Source organism: Chionomys nivalis, chromosome 4 (genome assembly GCF_950005125.1).
Source record: "Chionomys nivalis chromosome 4, mChiNiv1.1, whole genome shotgun sequence".
Lineage (NCBI taxonomy): Eukaryota > Metazoa > Chordata > Mammalia > Rodentia > Cricetidae > Chionomys > Chionomys nivalis.
In genome coordinates, this window is record NC_080089.1 from 110,273,856 (window position 1) to 110,296,348 (window position 22,493).

Below are 22,493 nucleotides of genomic sequence, written 5' to 3' on the forward strand. Positions count from 1 at the left end.
GTGACATTTGCATTTTTCTAAGATACTGTCTTTGGTGTGGGTAAAGCTGAACCAGGCACGGTTAACACTTTGACCATAAAACTATAGAGTAAAGCGGCCCTCCCGCTCCCATCCTAATGAGGTACTGGTAACTCTGTTTTTATGAGCTCTTAAATAAATTAGTAACCTGTTTTAATAGTTCTCTAACGTGTGTGTGTGTGTGTGTGTGTGTGTGTGTGTGTGTGTGTGTGTGTGCACTCCTGTGTGCTTGTCTGTTCATACATGTGTCAGGGACAGAGGCCACTTTCTGGCATCTTCCCCTGTCTCTCTCTGGTTTGTTGTTTGAGACAACAAGCAAGCCCTGGGGATTCACCTCACTTCAGTCTCCCCTGGTGCCGGGTTACACATGTGTAGCACCACACCTGACTTTCATGTAAGTCCTGAGGATCTGAACTCGGGTCCTCATGCTTCCACAGTGGGCACCCTACCCACTCAGCCATCTCCCCCAGCCCAGCCGTTGGCCTCTGACTCGTCTCTGAGCAGAATTGCTCACACTTTCTGGCTGTGTGATAATCTGGGAATCTTGAACACGTGACTTACTACGAGGTTCATACAGCCTATGCAGGTGTTTCTCACTGAACAAGGACTCTTTGTAGCCTTCCACTACCGAGCACCGCCACACGAAAATGCTAAAGAGGCTGTGTGGGAGGATGAACGAGACTGAGCAGAACTAGCCAGTGTCCTCAAGATCTACTGGATTGGGGGGGGGAGCAGCTCTCTGCTGAGTGCGCCCCTTCCAGTGCTGGACAAGCCATATTGACGTTCAGTTTGGAAGCCATGTTTCAGGCATAGATTATGATGGAGAAATAAAGGATAAGAAGTATTGCATTTGTGTGTATTTGCTTATTTTCTGAAACAATTACCTGCATAGGACGTTACGATTTTGCTAAGCAGTAAACTACTACCAATAACACATTATTAAACAGAGATGAGACATGGTGGTACATGATTTTAATCCCTGCGCTTGGGAGGCAGAGGCAGGCAGATTGCTGAGTTTGAGGCCAGCCTTGTCTACAGAGTGGGTTTCAGGACAGCCAGGGCTGTAACACAGAGAAACCCTGTCTAGACAAACAAAAAAGAAAAGAAAAGAAAAAAAAAATAATTTTACAGGTGTTTGTCCAAAGGGTTAACTTTTTTTCCCCCTCTTCTCTCATCCACTCTGTTTTATAGTTTAAAGAAGTCCCGAAAGGTCCTATCCCTCCATCGACTCCCAAGTTCGCATACGGAAAGGTTGCTCTGAGAAAGGTAAGGCACAAGGTTGGGAGTGTAGATCAGTGGGTAGAGTGCTCGCCTGGCATCCGTGGCGTCCTGGGTTCCATCCCCAGTACCTCATAAACGAGGTGTGCTGACACACACCTTCACCCCAGCTTTCAGGAAGTAGAGGCAGGAGGATCAAGTGTTCAAGGTCATCCTTGGCCACACAGTGTGTGAGAGGCTAGCCTAAAAATCCTGTCTCAAAAAGAAAAACAAAGTCAAGACCTCATGGAGAGTCAGATGAGGAGACAGTGAGTGAAAGTGTCTCGGGGCGGGCCGGGGGCTTGCCGGGTTTCTCCGAATCTCTCTTCTGAGAGCTGGCGGAGTGACTGACGTTTCTAGGGGAACGCAGCGATGGGAGATAAGATGTGGATGTCAAGTGACAGGATGCAGAGACACCGCAGGAGAGTGAGAGCTGTTCCTGAGCCACTCGGGTCCCTTGGCTCTCAGAGGCAGAGCTGTGGGCTGCTGTGGGAGGAACATCCTGCTCCTATCCTGTCCAGTGAGGCTTTCTCCCATCGTTCACCTCTTTAATTTCTTTTTTCATTATTGCATTTATTTTGGGGGTTGGGAGAGATGCATACCGTGATGGAGGCCAGTGGGCAACATGAAGCAGTCTGTTAGCTCTTTCTACCGTGAGGTCTGGGGACTCGAACTCAGGTCATCAGACATAACGACAAGAGCTCTTACCTGCTGAACCATCTTGCCAGCCCCATTCACCTGTTTTTAATGAGTTCCTCCAAGCCCCAGGACTTTTGATATTTCTGCCCTTAATTTAGATTCAAAAACCATATCCTAGTAGCTTATGAATGCTAGAACATCAGAGGAAAAATATAGAAATTATTCATTAATAAGAGGTAAGATCCTTTTATTCTGGGAAAACAGGAGAAAGTTACCTAACTGATGGGAGGAAGGTTGTACCAAAATTGGTTTGTTTTTACCCTCTGGGTCTTCAGGTTTTCCCCTCAACCCATCCTTACTCCCACATGTATTCGTTCACCAGAAAAAGAAGAAAACATGAACAGTCACTTATTTCTTAAGAATCTTGAAATTCTAAAATAGCAACATACATTTTTATCTTTAAGCCAAACGCCAAACACCGTAGTGTACTTTTTCCATTCACAGCCTCCTGACTTCTGGTTGGCTGCCTGCGCCTCTGTAATAGTTTCCACCCCGTGTTGTGGAATCTGGGCCACATTCTACAAAGACTGTGGTCTTTGATAGGAATCTCTTCTTAGATTCATTACGCTTGAATCAGACAAGGACGGGGAGCCTGCTCGTCACTGAAGCTGCCTAAGAATGGGTGCTTGGTTTTAAAAAAGTTCTTGTACGTGATATAAAATAGCCCCAGATGTCGAAAACAACAGCAATAATAAGTTGAAAAACATACAGCTTAGTGCCATGAAGGAAATTTGGGCGTGGTGGCTCAGGCCTGAAATCCTAGCACGTTGGAAACTGAGGCAGGAGGATTGCTGTTATGTTCAAGACCAGCCTGTGCTACATGGTTGAGTTTGAGGTTAGCCTGGGCTATAGAGAAAGATTCTGTCTTCAAACAAGAAGGCAAGGCGGTGGGGAGCAGATGTGTCCGCACAAGCTTGGGAGGAGGAGGTAGGAGGTCAGATGTTCAGGTCATCATTTTGCCTGAATAGAGAGTTCCAGCCTGGGCTACAAAAGACACTTGCTGGCTAATAAACTCAAAACAAAAGCACAAAGACGAGGGAGGGGGGGGGAGGAACTAAGTGGAGAACAGTATCCAATTTATACAAAACATAGTTATAGGATTACATTCTTCATTTAAGGTTTTGTGTGGCGTGTGCGCGTGCGTGCACGCGTGCAAGAGAGAGAGCGCGTGCATTGGCACTGACACTCGTGGAGGTCAGAGGGCAGGTTTTAGGCGCCGTCCTATGGGCTCGTGCCACCCAGGCTTGGAAGCCGTGAAGCCACTGTGCAGCGTGTGGTGTGTGGCATGGTGGCAGATCTAATCTTAGAGTCATTTGCCTCTCGCTACTATCTAGGCTGCAGGCCTCTTCCTCACTTGAAAACCTGTCGTCATGCTTTACAGAGTTGCGGCCTCACATCTCGGGTGCCATTCGTTTTGAAGCCTTTCTTAGATAGATAGCGCTGAGCTGTATTTCTGAATGGGGTGCGCGTCAGACTCTTCTTAAGACTTCCATCATTTACATTTTCATCAAGAGTTAGGAGCAGGGCCTACGTCGAGAGCTCAGCAGTTAAGAATACCGACTGCTCTTGTTGGGTTTTTTTTGTTTTGTTTTGTTTTAAGTTTAGCTTATTTTGTTTGAGATAGATTTTCCCTACTCGGTCTTGGGTGTCTCTGAGTCTCAGTATCTAGACCAGGCTGGCCTCTAAGTCACATTTGCCTGTCTCTCAAGTGCTAGGATTAAAGATGTGCACCACCATGCCCATGTTTGACTACTGCTCCAGAGGATCGGGGTTCCATTCCCAGTACCTATGCAGCAGCTCACTCCAGTTCCAAGATCTAATGCCCTCTTCTGGTCTCCTTGGGCACTGCACACACCAGTGCACAGACACACAGGCAGGCAAAACACCCACATACACAAGAGAAAGAAGGAAAGAGGAGCAATTAAAATATAGTGACACCCAGAGACAGAGGCAGGTGGATCTCTGCGTTTGAGGACAGCCAGGGCTACTTACTAAGACCCTGCCTCAAAATAAATAAATAAATAAATAAATAAATAAATAATGTTAAGAACATGGCCTGGGGCTGCAACACAATGGTAGAAAACTTGCTTGTCCACCTCTTGGGAAACCCTGGGTTTGGCCCCCAACACTGCAAAAGATCATAATAGTGAGAAATAAAAGTTGTGTATTAGCTCAGTGAGTGGAGGGCCTGCCTGGCTTGCAGGAAGCCCTGAGTTTGAACTGAGTTCCAATATAAGATGGGTGTGGTGACCCCCGGCACTGGGAGGATCAAGGTCCTCCTTGGCCATTTCGCAAGCTTGGGGCCTACCTGGGGCACATGAAACTCAGAAAGGGGGGGTAAGAGAAGAAAAGGAGGAGTGGGGTGAAATGAAAGGTGATTGGGAAGCCAGCAGAACTTGGGCAATCGAGGCTTACTCAATGTCTTTGATAATTAAGACTAATGTTGCCCCTGCTCACTGGCGATGGTAGAGTCTGTTTTGCTTCTTTTCAGTTCAAGGCGGTGGCTGAAGCTCTGGACATCCTGTGTCCCAACGGACCTGTGAAAAGCCTGTATCCCTTGACGTTCACCCAGGTAAAACAGGTAGGTCTCCAAGGGAGCACTTTGTCTGGTTTCTCCTGGCAACACAGGTGTTTCCTGATCACTTCCTACATGGCTTCTTTGGTAAGGTGTTTGCCTGCCGTGAGCAAGGTCTTGGGTTCGATCCCCAGCACCACATAAACCGGGTATAGTGGTGTGCCTGTAATTCCAGCCCTTGGGAGGTAGAGGCAGGAGGATCAAAAGTTCAAGGTCATTCCCAGCTACACAGTATTTAAAGGTCATCCTGCGCTACATGAAACCCTGTCTCAAAAAAAAAAAAATTCATTTAATTTTTCCTTCTTAGAGGCTCTTTTCCTGCCTTGGAAAGAAGACTGTACGTGTGCTCTGTGCCTCTCTATGCTTCATTTCCTGCTGCTCCCTTGCTCTCTAGAAGTTTCTCTCTACTTTTTATTTTACGAGATTTTGCCTTAGCCACTTTTTTTTTTTTTTTTTTTTTTTTTTTTTTTTTGGTTTTTTTCGAGACAGGATTTCTCTGTAGCTTTGGTGCCTGCCCCGGAACTAGCTCTTGTAGACCAGGCTGGCCTCGAACTCACAGAGATCCGCCTGCCTCTGCCTCCCGAGTGCTGGCTTGCCCTAGCCACTTTTAATCTGATTCTTCAGTTAGGAATAGCCTTTCCTACTTAGTGTGTCTACATAGTGAACTCCTTTTTCCTTTTAAGCATCTGTCTGTCTGTCTGTCTCTGTATGTGTGTGTCTGTCTATGATGACGGATTCCTCAGAGGCTGTGGACAGCCTAGGCTTCCAGGAAGGGAAGCTAAGTGTTCTCTGCAGACGTGGCTCTGGCAGCCCTTGCAGGCACCCTGTGAACGAGTGGGCCCACTTTTTCAGCTTGTACACACATAGTTAAAGTGGAAAGTATTGTATGGACTCGTCCTAGCCAAAACATGGAGGCCCAGACACCCACCCTGTTCCAGAGCTGTATACTGCAGGGGTCCAAAAGCAGAGCTGTGGGGCCGGTGGTTCCAGGGCGGGTGGCCCCTCTACAACGTCATTGCAAAGCCTGGTCGAATGTGGGGCTCGGTCTCCTGGAACTGACTGTGAGATGGTGGTTGAAGCCAGATGAGTATAGACATAGCAGCTGGAAGCAGATACCAGGCTACGATGAGATGTCCTGCTGGGTGTCTCCTTCTCCAGACTTTAAACGCCAGGAAAGTTCAGGTGACCTAACACTTCAGAGAATAGGGCTGAGATCCCAACTATGTGACCAAGTGTGGCAAGGGGCCAAGTGGCCCATGGAATCCCCATGACGTCATCCCTGTGCCCCTCCCCGCCCCATTAGTACATGTCTCCTCTCCTGTGTCCACGTAACAGGTATTTTAATACTCCAGCAAGGGAGGAATGGTCTGGGATCAGTCTGAACCCCTCAACAAATATTGATACCAGTCTAGCCGAGCTGGCCAAATATGTAACTGTGGCATGTGAGAGGCATAGGCAAAGAGATAGAGAGCCAGAGGCCAGTCTGACCTCCAGATTAGCCTCCAGAGTAAGGTCCAGCCTGGCCTGAGAAACAATTTGTCTCAAAACAAAAACAAAATGGAAAAATCCAACACAACAACAAAAATTCCAGTGATCTCATGCATTGGAGACCAAATTTAAGAAGAATTTAAGGGGCTGGAGAGATGGTTCAATGGTTAAGAATAATGGCTGCTTTTCCAGAGGACCTGGGTTCGATTCCCAGTACCCACATATCAGCTCACAACTGCCTGTAACCCCAGCTCCAAGGGATTCAAAGCCTCTGGCCTGCATTCATGAGAACATACCTGCACACACACACACACGTGCGCACATACACACATGCCAAGCGTGGCATGATTATCACGTGTAACCAGGCATGATGGCACTCATATACACGCCCAGCACTTGGGAGGTGGAAGCCAGGAGGATAGGAAGTTCGAGATTGTCCATGGTTGCCTAATAAATGTCAGGACAGCCTAGACTACCAGAGTCTTTGTCTTACAAATACTACTCCTGATTTGATAAAAGTACCCACCCCTATTCTCTCTTTCCTCTTTGCTTCTTTGGTTTCAGATTGAGTCTTGTTTTGTACCCTAAAGCAGATTTAGCCCAAGAACCTGGAGAATGTTTTACTGAGCAGAACTGGGTGTTTGTCCTGTGCTTGGGGCTTTTCCTGGCTTTTAAAAAAAAAAAAAAGTGTGTGTGTGTGTGTGCACATGTGTGTGTATGAGTGCTTTGCCTACTTGTATGTGTGTACATTACCTGCATGCCTGGTCCCTGCAGAGACTGAAAGAAGCCTTCAGATCCCCTGGAACTAGAGTTACAGATTGTTGTGAGCCCAGGTCCCCTGCAAGAGTCACAAGTGCTCTTGATTGCTGAGCCATCTCTCCAGACCCTTTGTAATATTATTACCATACTTATTTACTTATTTTGTTGGTGTGTGTGTGTGTGTGTGTGTGTGTGTGTGCCACAGCACACATATGAAGGTCACAGGAGTGAGAATGGGTTCTCTCCTTCCACCATGTGGGTCCTGGGGATTGAACTCGGGTCGTCAGGCTTGGTGGCGAGCACCCACCCTCACCAGCTCTTCACTGGTTTCTGAGTGAATACTAGTGACTTCTGACATACAGCATATGATTTTCCTAAGTCACTCTCAGTAATGGCTTGACTTTTGTTATCCTGTGTGGTAGAGAAGAGAGTTCCTGGCTGTTCAAATAGTTCGCCAAGATCAAAAAAGTCAGCTTGAGTTTGGCTGTGGGTGGGGGAAGAAGCTTTTCATTCCCTATGGTTTCCAGAAGGTCGCTTTTACCCAGATCAAGGGCAACTAAGTTCTTAGTAGCTGAACTCTGAGAACATTTCTCTTCTGTCCTTTTCTACACAGTATTTCGGGTATGTGCTGTACCGAACAACACTTCCTGAAGATTACAATGGCTCGATGCCCATCTTCTCTTCATCCTTCGATGGCGTCCGCGACCGGGCTTACATCTCTGTGGACGGGGTAAGCGTTATCCTTGAACTATACATCTAAGCCTTGATGAGGGTGGGGCCGGCTACACTTACTAACTTGGCATTTGAAGCTTTCCTCACATCTCCAGTTTCAGCCTCTGTCCCTTGGCAGTGACCTTGCTTGCTGATATGGCCCACGTGCTACAGACTCAGGCCTGTTCTCTGACATTCACACTCTAGGAAATGCGGGGTCTCCTGAACCCAAGGTTGCCTCTTCCCTGTGTGAGCTCAGCATATGTCACCCAGACTGCTTTTTAGGGACCACATCCATGTCTGCCTAGTACCTGTCACCGTACAAAGTGTGTTTAAGTGGGTGTCTCCCCATAAGTGAGATTTTTATACTGTAAAGATTTGCTCATGACCGTTGTAGCTAAAGGTCACCAAGGACTTGATTTCACAGCATACTGCAGGTACATTTTTAAACAGCCTTTCTGTCATCAAGTGTGATAGCGCGTGCCTGCTATCTCAGCTGTCAGAAGGTTGCAATTGCAAGAGACCAGGCCATCCGACATCTGTAGGATGAAACCCAGGGTCTAAAAAACAACAACAACAAACAAAGTTAAGTGCTGGGACTTACAGGTATGCACAGCCACGTTCAGAGCAGTTTAAAGTAAAATACTTTCCTTCTTGGCCAGGAAGATAGCTGGCCTTGCAGGCAAAACACTCAGACACATAAAATAAATAAAATAATAATAAGAAAAAAAACAGGTGTGGCAGCATGCAGTTATAACCTCAGTTCAGGGACAAGAGCATACCGTGGGAGCCTGGCCCGCCAGCCTGGTCTCCTTGGCAGGTTCCAGGTGTGCAGTGGACCATTGCTGAGGAATGCCACCCAGAGTTGTCCCTCTGTCCTCTGCACACGTATACATATGTGCTTCCTGTGAACACACACAGTGTTGGGGAGGGCTTTATTTTATAACCAACCGATTTGATTTCAGTAGGGACAAGCCCCTGCCTGAGATGTGACTTGTCATCCCCTGGCCTTCTAGTTGTGTCTTAGTGACCTGTGGTCAGTGCAACCAATCTAAAAAAATAAACTCGGGGAGGGGGAGGGAAATGGGAGGCGGTGGCGGCGAGGAGGCAGAAATCTTTAATAAATAAATAATTAATTAAAAAATTTAAAGGAAAAAATAAATAAATAAATAAATAAATAAATAAATAAGCTCTTAAATTAGGGATGGGGTTGGAGACTTAGCTCAGTGGGAGAGCGCTTGCCCAGCAAGTCCAAGGCTCAGGGCTCAGTCCTCAGTTCCGGAAAATTAGTTCAGTAATTAATCAATTCAAATAAAAAGTTAGAGATGTGTCGTTGAGAAAATACTGTTGTTCTCTGTGGTTAAGGTATCCTAGCAAGTGAGGTGAGCTGACTCCACCTAACTCCGATCTTATCTGTCTCCTGATTTTATCTGTTCTCTTCTTCACACCTAACTTGGGCTGTGAGATAATCGCGCAGCCATCCTCCCCCACAAGAACACACCCCTGGAATGTCTCGTCTTTCCCAGTCCTTTAAAAATAGAAGTGTGGGAGCCACACTTGTAATCTCGACGTGTGAGACGTGGAAGCCAGAGAATCAGAAGTTCCCGGGAGGTTTACAGAGGGCAGAGCCATCCTGGGCTACTCAAGGCCCTCTCTCAAAAAACAAACAAGCAAACAGACAAAAAGGAATGAAATGAAGAACGCCTACAAGATGGCTCAGTTGATAAAGGTGCTTGTTGTCAAGCCTGAGGACCTGAGTTCAATCCCTGGGCCCCACGTGGTGGAAGGAGAGAACTGTTTTCAAGTTGTCCTCTGACCTCCACATACAACATGGTACACGTGTCTACACGCCTGTGCGTGTGCATACACACCCCCACATACAAATATTAAAAACGCATATACATATATAAAGCAAAAAGATGCCTGAACCTCAAGCACAGTGGTTCACACCTGTAAATCATTTGTAGGTGGATTCAGGAAGGTCTCAAGTTCTGGGCCAGCCTGGGCTACGTCAGAAGACCTTGTTCCCGTTAGAATAGCCCATTCTCAGATAGAGTGTACCCAGAGCTGTGTGTGGCCGTCCTGCCCTTTGGGGAGCAGTGATTGTCAACGTGGCCTGCTGACCTGCGCATATCTGGACTCCCCTGTAAATCTGGCGACATTTCAGGACAGGGAAAGTGACAGATTAACTGTGCACACTGCTGCATTTCTCTACTCTTACCCTCCGTTCAGCCTCTGGCTTCAACCCACAGGTCCCCCAAGGCATCCTTGATCGAGACCCTGGGACAGTCCTGTACATTCAGGGGAAAGCTGGAGCCGTTCTGGACTTGCTGGTGGAGAACATGGGGCGTGTGAACTATGGCAGATACATAAACGATTTCAAGGTAGGACACTTACGTGAGGGATGAATCTGTGCCTGAGTGGTTGGGGAAGTTTTGTGCATGCCGTCAATACTCAAACATGCATCTTTGTATCCGTCTTCCATTTACACAGAAACAGATTTTGAATAGTTTTTTTTCTCTCTTTCTTTGTTCTTTCTTTCTTTGTGGGGGTGGGGTGGGGGGGCGGTTTCTCTGTGTAGCCCTGAGTATCCTGGAACTCACGCTGTAGACCAGGCTAGCCTTCAACTCAGAGATCCGCCTGCCTCTGTCTGCATAGTGCTGGGATTAAAAACTGCACTACTGTGCCTGTTGACTTTGAATTTTTGCTTCTCTGTCTCCATCTCCCAAGTGTTAGGACCACAGCTGCATGCCACCAGTCTGTCTATAAAATTCTGGGGATTGAATACATGGCTTCTTGCACACTAGGCAAGCCCTCTAGCAGCTGAGGTACATTCCCCGGCCCTTCACATTTTGAGGTGTGTGTGCGTGTGTGTGTATGTGTGTGTGTGTGTGTGTGTGTGTGTGACTGGCCACCGCAGAGCTGTCATGCCTCACAGCAGCTCCCTTGCAGAGCCCACACACTTCACTGAAGCTGCGGAGTGAAGCTCTCTGATTTGTTTCTCTAGAAGACGAACTTCTTCGAAGGGCTCCTTTCCTGCCCAGACCATGAGAGCCTTGAGCTTTGCGAGCAGAATGCTCCCCTTGTGCCTGAGCTCAGCTCTTGTGGAGAGGAAACGGAAGCTGTTCCACCATGCTCTTCCTTTGCTTTGAAGACCCACCCAGCTCATCTGGGGCCCTCCGGGCTCGGCTGAGCCAGCAGGGCGTTTGGTGGGCTCTGTTGGACTGGTGGCCTGCAGCAAATCTATGCTGTGCAAAGCCCTTCGCAGCTGCTCTGCCGCTGGCCTGTTGATTGATTGGTCTCTGTCCTGTCACAGTGTGGCGTTCTAACCAGTATCCCTAGATTATTAAGAAACTTTTTGTTTAATTTGGGTTTTTTTTTTTTTAACTCATTTAAGGAAAAGTCTTTAAGCCCAGGCTGGGCTGGAAGTCATTGTGTAGGCGAGGACTCAAACTCCTGAGCCACCCGCCTCTACCTTCCAAGAGCTAGGTTTATAGGCGCGGTCAACCATACCCAGTTTATGTGGGGCTGGGAAGCAAACTTAGGACAAGCAAGTCCTCCACCAGCTGAGCCACATTCCAGCCCAGGAAACTATTTTATCGGGAGGAGGGTGACCAAGAGTAGTCTGGAACTCACAGCAATCCAAATTCTGAGGTTACGGGGTCAACCACCACACCACCCAGTTCAAAAACATTTGTTACAGTTCTGTAGTGTCCCTAAGGTACTTCCGGGAGTACAAAATGGGGTACAGGCTGCTCTCCCCTGGAGAGAAGGCTCAGGTACTGCCAAGTCTCAGACAGTACAGGGATACAGGTTCCTTCCTGACCATGTTTTTACTTTTTTTTTAAACGTGTATGTGTGTGTGCTCATATGCAAGTATCTATGTATTAATATATGTATGGTCATATATGTGTGTGCGAGCACACATGCACATATGTGCCGTGTACGGAACCGAGGTGACACTGGACTTCTTCCTTAGTCTACCCCCACTTGTACTGAACAGGGACTCTCAAGTGGACAGTCACCCAAAGTTCTTTTGTACCATTGGGGCATTCATCTTCAGCCTACAGGCCCATAGTATCCAGCAGACAATTTTATCAAGCAGGAAATTCCAAAGACAGTTCAGTCATTTTTTGCTGTGTCCTGTAGAATGTCTCGCAGACTCTTTCATGAGTCAGGAACCCCGAAAGACCATCTCACCTTTAGGCAAGTTCAACAGTCCTTTTTCTGTGGGTTCTTTGTGTCCAGTTTATGCAACAGTCCAGGCATGAGCAGTTTCATGCCCAAATGGCTATCAAACTCCATAAGGAGCCTCTTTGATGCCCATCATCCTCTTGAAGTAGATTGGTGCTGCCAGGAGCAGACGTGTCTCATTGTCTTGAAAAACCCTAAGTTATTGAAACATTAAATGCCATGTTCTGTAGTCTTTGAAAGATATGAAGAATGCCTAAATGAAATATATCTCTATATATCTAGAAAATCTAACTAACATGACTACAAGCTTGACTATTATTTATGATTATCCATTAGCAACCTATATTTCCTAATTATACATTACATTTTTTAAATGAACTACACAATCACAATACCATAATCAAGATCAGAAATACATATACATATAGCAAAATTGACCTTAAAATCTATACCAATGTATAGTTTTCCTTAGTCATAATAAAGTATAAAATAGATATAAATATTGTAACTAATTCTTGCTTGATAACTGTTTTATGTAATTTTACTATGTTAAAATGAAAGCCTTCCTTTTTTGTTTAAACAGAAAAAGGGGAAATGATGGAGGTGGGTCATCTTTCTATCTGTTGCTTTCATTGGTTAATTAATAAAGAAACTGCTTGGCCTCTGATAGGGTAGAATTAAGATAGGCAGAGTAAACAGAACAGGATGCTGGGAAAAAGAAACCGAGTCAGTGAGTCGCCATGATTCTCCCACTCCAGACAGACGCAGGTTAAGATCTTCCCTGGTAAGCCAGCTCATGGTGCTACACAGAATATTAGAAATGGGTTAGATCAATATGTAAGAGCTAGCCAATAAGAGGCTGGAACTAATGGGCCAGGCAGTGATTAAAAGAATACAATTCCGGTGTAATTATTTCGGGGCATAAGCTAGCCATGTAGGCGGCTGGGTGCCGGGGACGCAGCCCTGCCGCTCCCGTTTTCAACACTCAAGTACGCCCAGAGCTCACATATCACCTAACCCAGTTAGCAGCTTGCCCTGGGGAATTCCGTCTCCTCCTGTATGCTGGGATTACAGGCTGGCTGTCACTCCCAGCCAGCATGTATGTGGGTGCTGGGACCCAACTCCAGTACTCACTCACACAGTAAGCACTTTACCCTCCCCCGCCTCCAGCCATCGCCCAGCTCCCTTCGGGACCCTCTTGTGGGTAATCACTGACCTTGCTGACCGATTGCTGTGGGCCACATTGACTCATAGAGTGATTAGGGTCCTCCTGCTGCATGTGGTGTGTGGGTCCTGGCACACAGCCCCAAGCCTGATACCGACTGAATCACTAAACAGGCAATCGAGACTGGCTATCAGATGGTATCCTTCAAAGATCCAGGGTTCCACTAGAGTAGAGAAGCTCTTCACGTAAGGAGTAGAGAATGAGCTGGGTAGAGGTGACACATGCCTTTAATTCCAACAGAGGCAGGAGCATCTCTGTGAGTTCGAGGCCAGCCTGGTCTATATAGTGAGTTCCAGGACAGCCAGGACTGTTGCACAGAGAAACCCTGTCTCGGGGAAAAAAAGCTAGAGAATGGTTGAGACCTGGCAGATATACACACACTCACACACACACTTGTGACCCCAGCACTTGTGAGGAGACCAGCCTGGGCTACATAGCAAGATCCTGTCTCAACACACAAATAAAAAAGCCCCAAGTGAGAAATTAGATGAGCTGCTGATGTGTCTGCAATCCCAGTGCTCGGGGGGTTGAAGCAGGAGGATTCAGGAGCTCAAGGCTCTAGCCTCAGCTATATACTGGGTTCCAAGATAGCCTGGAACACATGGGCCCTTGTCTCAGTAACAGTGAAACGGTTAGATACATTGTGACCATAAGTTTCCATGTGATGCCTGTATCCAGGGAACCCTCAGCCCCTGGCGTCTGTGGGACAAACAGGACAACTTCCATCCATTCTGCTGTTCATGTCATTGTCCTCATTGCCCCTGACATCCTTTGCTCTCTTTTTTTCTACTTACTTTTTTAAATTTATTTTTTAAACAATCTTTTATTTTTATTTTACATACCAATCCCAGTTCCCTTTTCCCTCCTCCCGCTTCCCCTACCTTCACCCCACCCCACCCCCATCCATTCCTCAGAGAGGGTGAAGCCTTCCATGGAGAGTCAACAAAGGCTGTCACTTGAGGCAGGACCAAGGCCCTCCTCCCTGTATCTAGATTGAGCAAGGTATCCCTCCATAGGAAATGGGCTCCAAAAAGCCAGTTCATGCACTAGGGTACCAGTGGCCCCACAAACTGCCCAAGCCACACAACTGTCACCCACATTCAGGGGGCCTAGTTCAGTCCCATGCAGGCTCCCCTCTGTCAGTTGGTGAGCTCCCACTAGCTCAGGCCAGCTGTTTCTGTGGGTTCCCCTTTTCTCAGTCTTACAATTCCACAGGTGTGGCCCTCACAGCTGGGCAGGTGCTCAGACACTCAGGATCAAGGCTGTCTCCCTGGCTGGTGTGAGGAGCAGAGGCTGACCCCTACCTTCTGCATTGGGGTGAATCTTCCTAGATTCCCCTCCTTATTCGTTCTCCTTTTCCTTGGTCTTTATTTTTTCCTTCTGATCTAGAGAATTCTGAAAGTAGGGGCATTCAGGCTCAAGGGCTCCCTCAGAGACACCTACTTGCCCTAGAGACAGAAATTAGGGTGATTTCGTGGTGATTTGTGGTGAAGCCAGAGCGTAAGGAGGTTACCTCTCCCCCACCAAGTTGTCGTTACAGGAGTTGTAGGAGCCAGAGCGCAGCTGCCCAAAAAGCGGTAAACCGGAACCAGACAATAGACACTAAAAAGCAGAAAGATTTGTTCAGGGAGGGTGGCTGTTTGGGAACAGGAATAAAGAAATAACATCCCCTCTCTCACTCCACCCCAACCCCATTCCATCCTCAGAATCCTAATATGTGGTTTAGGTTTACATAGAAGGCTAGGGATGCTCTAAGCGGCTGGCCAACAATGTGATCCTGCCCATCAATCACTGACCCATCTCCATCCAGCAGGATGCTCTGTTACTAGTCAGCACCTGGTGGCCTCTCTTCCTGGGAGATAAGCTCCCGCTCTCTCTCAGGACACCAGGCTTCAGCCTTTCTTTCTCCCAGCAGATTTTCAAGGAAATTCCAATTCCTAGGGGGTCCATTGTCTCAGTTGTCTGACAGTCAAAGGAAGGGGCATAAGTGTCTCTTTGGGCTGGAGAGGTGGTGGCTCAGGGGTTAAGAACACTTGAGAAAGGTCCGAGTTTGGATCCAAGGACCCAAGTGCCTGTAACTCCAGCTCCAGGGGATTCAGTGCTAAGAGATGCCCTCTTCTGGCCTCCTCGGGCACCTACATGCGTGTACGATCGCACACGCTCACGCACAGCCCAGACACACACAAGTAGAAGTAAATCTTTTTAGAGCCGGGCGATGGCGGCTCCCGAGGCAGATACAGATCTTTGAGTTGGAGGCCAGCTTGGTCGCCAGGGCTGCATAGAGAAACCCATCCTGGAAAAAAAAGACTTATCTGCATTCCTGCCAGGTTGTGACAGCACCTTCGGCCTGACCTGGGTCACCTGGCTGTACAAACAGCTGAGCCGCACCTCCTGCTTCTTCTCCCAGGAATTCAGTGAAACCCATGAGTCCCTTCCTTCCCTGCTAGCTCATGCTTATGTGTTTTTCCTTTACAGGGTTTGATTTCTAACATGACCCTCAACTGTAGTATCCTCACCAACTGGACAATCTTTCCCCTGGACACTGAGGCTGCAGTACGCAGCCATCTTGGGGGCTGGGAGGCCCATGGTGAGGGCCGCCATGATGGACACCTGACCTTCGGCTCTTCCAACTTCACGCTCCCCACTTTTTATGTGGGCAACTTCTCCATTCCCTCGGGCATCCCAGACCTGCCACAGGACACCTTCATTCAGTTTCCTGGGTGGACCAAGGTATGTGTCTTCACGGAAGGAGGTTGGGTCAAGGCTCGAGCACTTGGTTCTCAGTGTCAGAGAAGGAACCTGAAGACTGTTAACAGGATGCTGTGTGACGGTGGGAGGCTTTTCTGCTAGGTCACACTCAAGGACCAGGACTGTGGCAGACCTAAAAGGACCCAGTGTCCAGTGTGGAGGAATCCTTCTCTGTCCTGTTTCTTTGATTGATAACTTCCTTCAGTGAATGGCGGCTCACTCTCTTGTTTCCTCCAGGAGGATCTAGAGCCTATTTATTTTTATTTGTTTGTTTTAATTTTATTTATGGTGTGCATTTGCGTGCATGTTTATAGGCACCCGCGAGGCACACATGTGGAGCTCGGAGCACAGCCCATGTGGGTCCTGAACTCAGGTCACTGGACTTGCTGGCAGGCTCCCTCAGCCGTGGAGTCATCCATCGCCCCATCCCCAGGATCTTCAGATGCTGTTTATGAAAGGAGCAGTTTGTCTACATAGGTTCTCCTGTAGCTCAGGCTAGCCCTAAAGTTACTATGTAAGCCAAGAATGACCTTGAACTTCTGACATTCCTGTCTCTACCTCAGTTGCACACCAGCACACCTGGCTGGGCAGTGGTGGCGCACCTTTAATCCCAGCGCTTGAGGCAGAGGCAGGTGGATCTCCGAGTTCAAGGGCAGCCTGGTCTACAAAGTGAGTTCCAGGACAGCCAGGGCTTCCTGGTTTTTAATAATAATAATAATAATGGGGCTGGAGAGATGGCTCAGCAGCTAAGAGCATTCACTGCCCTTGCAGAGGACCAAAGTTTGGTCCCCAGCACCCACATGGTGCCTCTTAACTGTCCGTAACTCCAGTTCCAGGAGATCTGATGCCCTTTTCTGGCCTTCACGGTTGCTGCTTACACATGGTGCACAGACACATGCAATAAAATAAGTCTTGTGAGAATTATTTAAAGAGAACTTGGCAATAAATGCATTGAATTTTCTTAGTGATGCCAGGAGGTGGTGGCACATACCTTTAGTTCCAGCACTCAGGGAGGCAGAAACAGATGGATCTCTGAGTTTGAGGCCAGCCTGGTCTAGAGAGCAAATTCCAGAATAGCCAAGGCTACACAGAGAAACCCTGTCTCGGGGAAAGAAAGTCTTGGTGCTGAGGTGGAAGGGTGGGGAAAGTTTTTAGTGACAAATTAATTAACAACTGGAAAAAATGTAGATTAAAAAGTATAATAAAAAGCCAGGCATGGTGACACACACTTGGAAAAGCAGTCCTTGAGAGGTTGGAGGCAGGAGAATCAAAAATTTAAAGTTAGCCTCTGATATAATGTAGAGTGGGAAATCAGATAACAACTTAGGAGACTAGCGAGAGCAGGCAGTGTTTAATATACAACTGTGCAGAAAGAGACGCAGGAATCGAGAAAAGGCAAAGCGACTGGGTACTGATTGGCTCACGACAGTGCTTTATGAAGACCCCAATCGTGAGAAATTCCTCAGTTGAAGTTCCGCCTGCCTCGTAAGCATGGCCTTTCTCCACCCAGCCCCCGGGGATCCCCTCTTTTCTGACCTCCAGGTGGGACTTCTTTTTTTTTTTTTTTTTTTTTTTTTTTGGTTTTTTGAGACAGGGTTTCTCTGTGGTTTTGGAGCCTGTGCTGGAACTAGCTCTTGTAGACCAGGCTGGTCTCAAACTCACAGAGATCCGCCTGTCTCTGCCTCCCGAGTGCTGGCATTAAAGGCGTGCGCCACCACTTCTGCTCCCACTTCCAGATGACTCCCTCCACCCTCACTCTTGGAGGAGGAAGGCCCTCTTCTGCCTGCCTTCTTCCTGGAAGCCAAACCGCTGTTCTTACCACTTTCTCTGCCTGCGGCTCATTGACCTTTTCCTCTCTGCTATCTTCTGCTTTGCAGCAAAGAGGCAACATCTTGGGGGGCTCTAGGACCTGAGAACAGGATGTGCAGCCCTGACTCTCACCCGCAGGGACTTTGCCTCCCAGGCCATCTTTGCTTTCTCTCCCTCCAAGTGGAACCTAAATGAGAAGTGAAAGGGGGAAGGACACCTTGGCGAGGTGGCTCTTCGCCTGTGCGGGCTACCGAGCTTGGCTTTGTGCCTAGCACTCTGCCAGCCTTCCTCCAGCTGCCGTGCCACAGAATGTTCTCTTGTTACTTGAGTTCCAGCACAAAATCCCTGGCCTTGGCAGTCCAGCTACTAGCCCTGGCCACCCACAGCAGTACCCTAACCCTAAGAGCCTGGGGGTATAGCCTGGTTGATAGAGGCTTGTCGCGTGTAAGTGGGCTCCGACCTCAGCACCACGTAAAACTAGGCAAAGTGGTGCAGTCCCAGCACTAGAAGGTAGAGAGGAGGATCATAAACTTAAGGTCATCTTTAGCCATGTAGCAAGCTCAAGGCCAGCCTGGGCTACACGGGACCTTGGGTTGACCTCCGGCCTGCACGTATGAACACACTTAAGAAGCCTTCCACCTTGTTTTTGTTTTGTTTTGCTTGATTGATTTTATTTCACTAGGTGTGTTATTACTGTCAATGCACGGGTGATGTGTGTGTGTGAGTGTGGACTGACATGTTACATCTTTAAAGACTGCTAAGGACATTACCCCTTAAAAACTAAAAGGCCAGCATCCTTGCACAGAACACGGAAGGCCACAGATCGCTGTGCCCCAGCCCTAGGCCTGGCTCCTCATCTGCACTCCCATGGCTAATCTCAGTCTTACGTTGCATTTCTATACCTGATATACTTAAAATACCCAAGTGTGCGCACACATGTCCACAGTGGTGCCGCCCGTGATTGTCAACAGAAGGTTACAAGCCGAAAGTCTAGCTAACGAGGAATATTTATACTTTGATCATCCATGCAGTGGAATCATCTGGCAATTTAAAAAAAAAAATGAAGGGGGCTGGAGAGATGGCTCAGTGGTTAAGAGCATTGCCTGCTCTTCCAAAGGTTCTGAGTTCAATTCCCAGCAACCACATGGTGGCTCACAACCATCTGTAATGAGGTCTGGTGCCCTCTTCTGGCCTGCAGACATACACACAGACAGAATATTGTATACATAATAAATGAATAAATAAATAAATATAAAAAAAATGAAATGCATACATGTTACAACACGGGAGAACCTTGGAAACCTTGAGCTAGCCAGGTATGGTAGCACACCCCAGCACTTAGGAGGTGGCACAGACAGACAGGTGGCTCCTGGGGTTTGCTGGCCAGTCAGTGTATCAGCTTTAAGTTCAGTGAACAGACTCTTCCTCCAAAGAAAACAGGGTGAAAAGTAATGGTGAGGGGCTGGAGATGGCCCGGCAGTTAAGAGCACTCAGACCCGGGTTCTATGCCCGCACCCACATGGTTGCTCCCAGCCATCAGCATTCCTAGTTCCAGGAAATCTGATGCCCTCTTCTGGCCTCCATAGGCATCAGGCACAAATATGGTGGACATCTGTGGATTTAGGCAGATATGTACATGAAATTAAATATGTTAATAAAATAGTGGAGGGAGGTCGAAGTCAACTTCCGGTCCCCATACACACACCTGCAAGCAAATGTCTCCATGTGTACCCTCCATGAACACAAATAGAACAACTCCCTATCCCCAGCTTGTGCCGAGGAGCCCTTTAACAGAGAGTATGGGCGTAGAGGGGGCTTTGATCCCTTGAGCCTGAGCAGTTCTCAGACTAGGTTATGCTCACTGGCCCTCTGTCTTCCTCCTCCTCAGAGGCCCCTGCTGAGGGCCACTTGGCTCCTTCTCCATTTGTTACAAAGGAACTAACATTGTTTAGTGAATGAAATCACTGGTAAACTTGATTCATGAGATAAAAGCATCAGTTCTGATTCCTCTGACTTTTCTGGGGTCGGATGTGGCTTTCTGGTTAAGCAAGCATGCTCAGCGGATATCAGTGGTAAGGGGTCAGGCACACCTATCTGTCCACACAGGTCAGCACCCTGTCTGCACCATGTCCCCGCTGACGGTGGACTCCCTCAGAGAGGCGTGTCCTCTAGGGCTTTGGTCATGGGTCAGATGCATGAGTCATGGTGACGTGCCTATTGTGCAGAGGCAGTGGCATTTATTCTGCTCTTCTCCACCTCAGATGACATTAAAATATATGACAAGCTGTGCGTGCTGTAATCCCTGCACCTGGGAGGCAGGGGCAGGCAGAGCTCTAGGAGTTCAAAGCCACCCTGGTCTACATAGTAAGTTCTAAGACACTATTTAGAGAGACCCTGTCTCAAAAAAAAAAAAAAAAGCAACAGTAAATATATATATATATATATATATAGAGAGAGAGAGAGAGAGAGAGAGAGTGTCGTGGGCCAGATATGGTAACACACACATTTGATCCCATTTGATCCCAGTTCTCGGAAGGCAGAGTCAAAGGAATCTCTGTGAGTTCGAGGCCAGCCTGGACTATAAATCAAATTCCAGAACAGCCAGAACTACACAGAGAAACCCTGTCTCAAAAAACAAAAACAAGGGCTGAAGAGATGGCTCGGAGGTTAGGAGCACTGGCTGTTCTTCCAGAGGTCCTGAGTTCAATTCCCAGCAACCGCATGGTGACTCACAGCCATCTGTAATGAGATCTTGTGCCCTCTTCTAGCTGGCAGGTGTACATGCAGATAAAACACTATATACATAATGATTAAATTTTTTTTTAAAAAGTAGTATAGGCAGATTTTTATACCTTACATTGTAAATTAACCCATTTCTATTCCTTTATTTGCTGCCATGTGGCTCAAGGCTTCTTACCTCATTTTGTACACATCCTGCTTCCTCTGCGTCTGGCTGGCAACTCCTCAGACTCTGCCTGTCTTCTTCCCAGAGTCCTCCTAGTCTAGCTCTCCAACCCAAACTCATCCTAGCCAGCTATAGGCCAGTAGGCTCTTTATTAACCAATGTAATACAAATTTACAGTGTACAAAGATTGTTCCACAGCAGAGGAGAGGAAGAGGTGTCAGGTCAAGGTCATCCTCCAGGTACATACCAGCTTTTCGGTTTTCTTCCTTGAAATAAGCTAATGGCTTATTTGTGTAAAGCTTTTTTATTAAAGAAAAAAAATTTTTAAATCTTGTGCCTAGCACAGTATTGTTATAGAATTTACATGTAACCTTTTATATGGTAGTTTAAGTCTGTTGGTTTCTTAATTTTGAAGAAATTAACTGTAACATACCTGCGTCACTCAAGTCAGCCCTGGCGACTAGTAGACACATCAGCATCAGTTCTCCTGGCGTTTGGAAATTCAGGCTCAGCATGAACTCGTCAGGTAGCTCTAGTACCTGGTCTTTGTTTTCTTTCTCATTCTTTTTCCTTCTTTCCTCCTTTTTTTTCCTCCTTTTTTCTTTTTTAGTTGATGTTTAAGAGGGAAAGTACCAGTGTTCAGATTTGAACTGTAATAGTTTGTATATTCAACATTTGAAGTATATTCTATTTTGTTGTACTCTTGTTTCAAAGTGTATTCAAGTAGGTTTTCTGAAATATAGAAGTGAAATTTAAAAAAAAAAAAAAAAAAGAATAAGCCCTCCCTTCAACCCTCCAATCCTTACTGGAACACAAAAGCATCCTGCCTGTCAGTCAATCCTGGATTGAAACCTCCAAACCTTTCTTCTTTCTGAGTTGAATGTTCTGGGTGTTTGTTATGGTAATGACAGTTATCACGGAATACTTCCTAAAATACACAGAAACCAAAAAGTTGTTTTCCTTTTACTACACTAAGCCCTGGGCGAGTCTAAGTGCAGCACCTGCGGCCAGCCACCAGGTCTGGGAAGGAAGCAGTCAGTTCCCCTTGTGTATTCCAGGGGAACAGTTTACGGTCTAGCTCTACCTGCACCCCCACCCTGTGTTTCACCCCATAAAATCAAGCTTTCTCTCAGCTTCACCCAGCACAGTGTGTCATGAGTTAGGAGTGAGAACCTTTAACCTTGGGGCTTGACCTCTGTTTCCCACTTTGAGTCCCCCCAGGTACCTAGACTTCCTTTTAGTCTAATTTATCGACCCTTGTTTGTTATTTTTGGTTTTTAGAGACAGGTTCTCACTATGCTGCCCTGGCTGTCCTCGAACTGGCTACATAGACCAGCCTGGCCCGGGACACAGAGATCCATCTGCCTCTGCCTCCTGAGTGCTGGGATTAAAGTCTTGTGCCACGATGTTAAGTCTATTTTCACTTTTAGAGGAATTTCTGAAGATCTTAAAACAGGATTGAGGGCCAGGTGTGGTGGTGCACGCCTTTGCCAAGCACTCCAGAGGCAGAGGTAGGTAGATCTCTGGGTTCCGGGCCACACTGGTCTACATAGTGAGACTCTGTTTCAGACAGAAACAAAACAAAAGACGGTATTGAAAGTTTCACTCTAGGGTCTGGAGAGATGGCTCAGAAGTTAAGAATCCTGGCTGCTCTTCAGAGGACCCAGGTTCAGTTCCCACATGACAGCTCACCTGTAACTCCAGTTCCAAGGGATCCAGTACCCTCACACAGACATACATGCAGGCAAAATACCAATGCATATATGAAATAAAAATAAATAATTTTTTTAAAAGAAAGGAAGCGGCACTCTAAATACTGCTCAGAAGATTGACCTTATCAAGGTAAGTTAAAACACATGTGCAAACATGCACACACACACATATACACACACACGCAAACATGTACACATCACACACACACCTACACACACACACTTGAGTGTAAAGATCTATATGATCAACTGAGAAGTAGGTCAGGCACTTCCAAGAATTTCAGCATTGCTGTCACCTTAGCATTAGTAGCAGAGGGCAGGAGTGTGCTGGGGTTGAGATGGTCAGAGATAGGCTTTTTCATGGACCATAGAAGCTGGGGCTGCCATGGGACA

General features: G+C 47.2%; 1 protein-coding gene across 2 annotated transcripts in view; it reads left to right on the top strand.

Moving 5' to 3' along the window:
• The window catches only part of Glb1 (galactosidase beta 1), a 93,199-nt gene that overhangs the window by 66,172 nt on the left and 4,534 nt on the right, over positions 1-22,493 (top strand). For both annotated transcript variants that reach the window (XM_057767022.1, XM_057767021.1), the window contains exons 11-15: positions 1,210-1,284; positions 4,466-4,555; positions 7,410-7,526; positions 9,760-9,891; positions 15,402-15,656. In XM_057767022.1, coding sequence (XP_057623005.1) covers positions 1,210-1,284; positions 4,466-4,555; positions 7,410-7,526; positions 9,760-9,891; positions 15,402-15,656 — 669 coding nt within the window. The remainder of the gene's footprint in view (positions 1-1,209; positions 1,285-4,465; positions 4,556-7,409; positions 7,527-9,759; positions 9,892-15,401; positions 15,657-22,493) is intronic.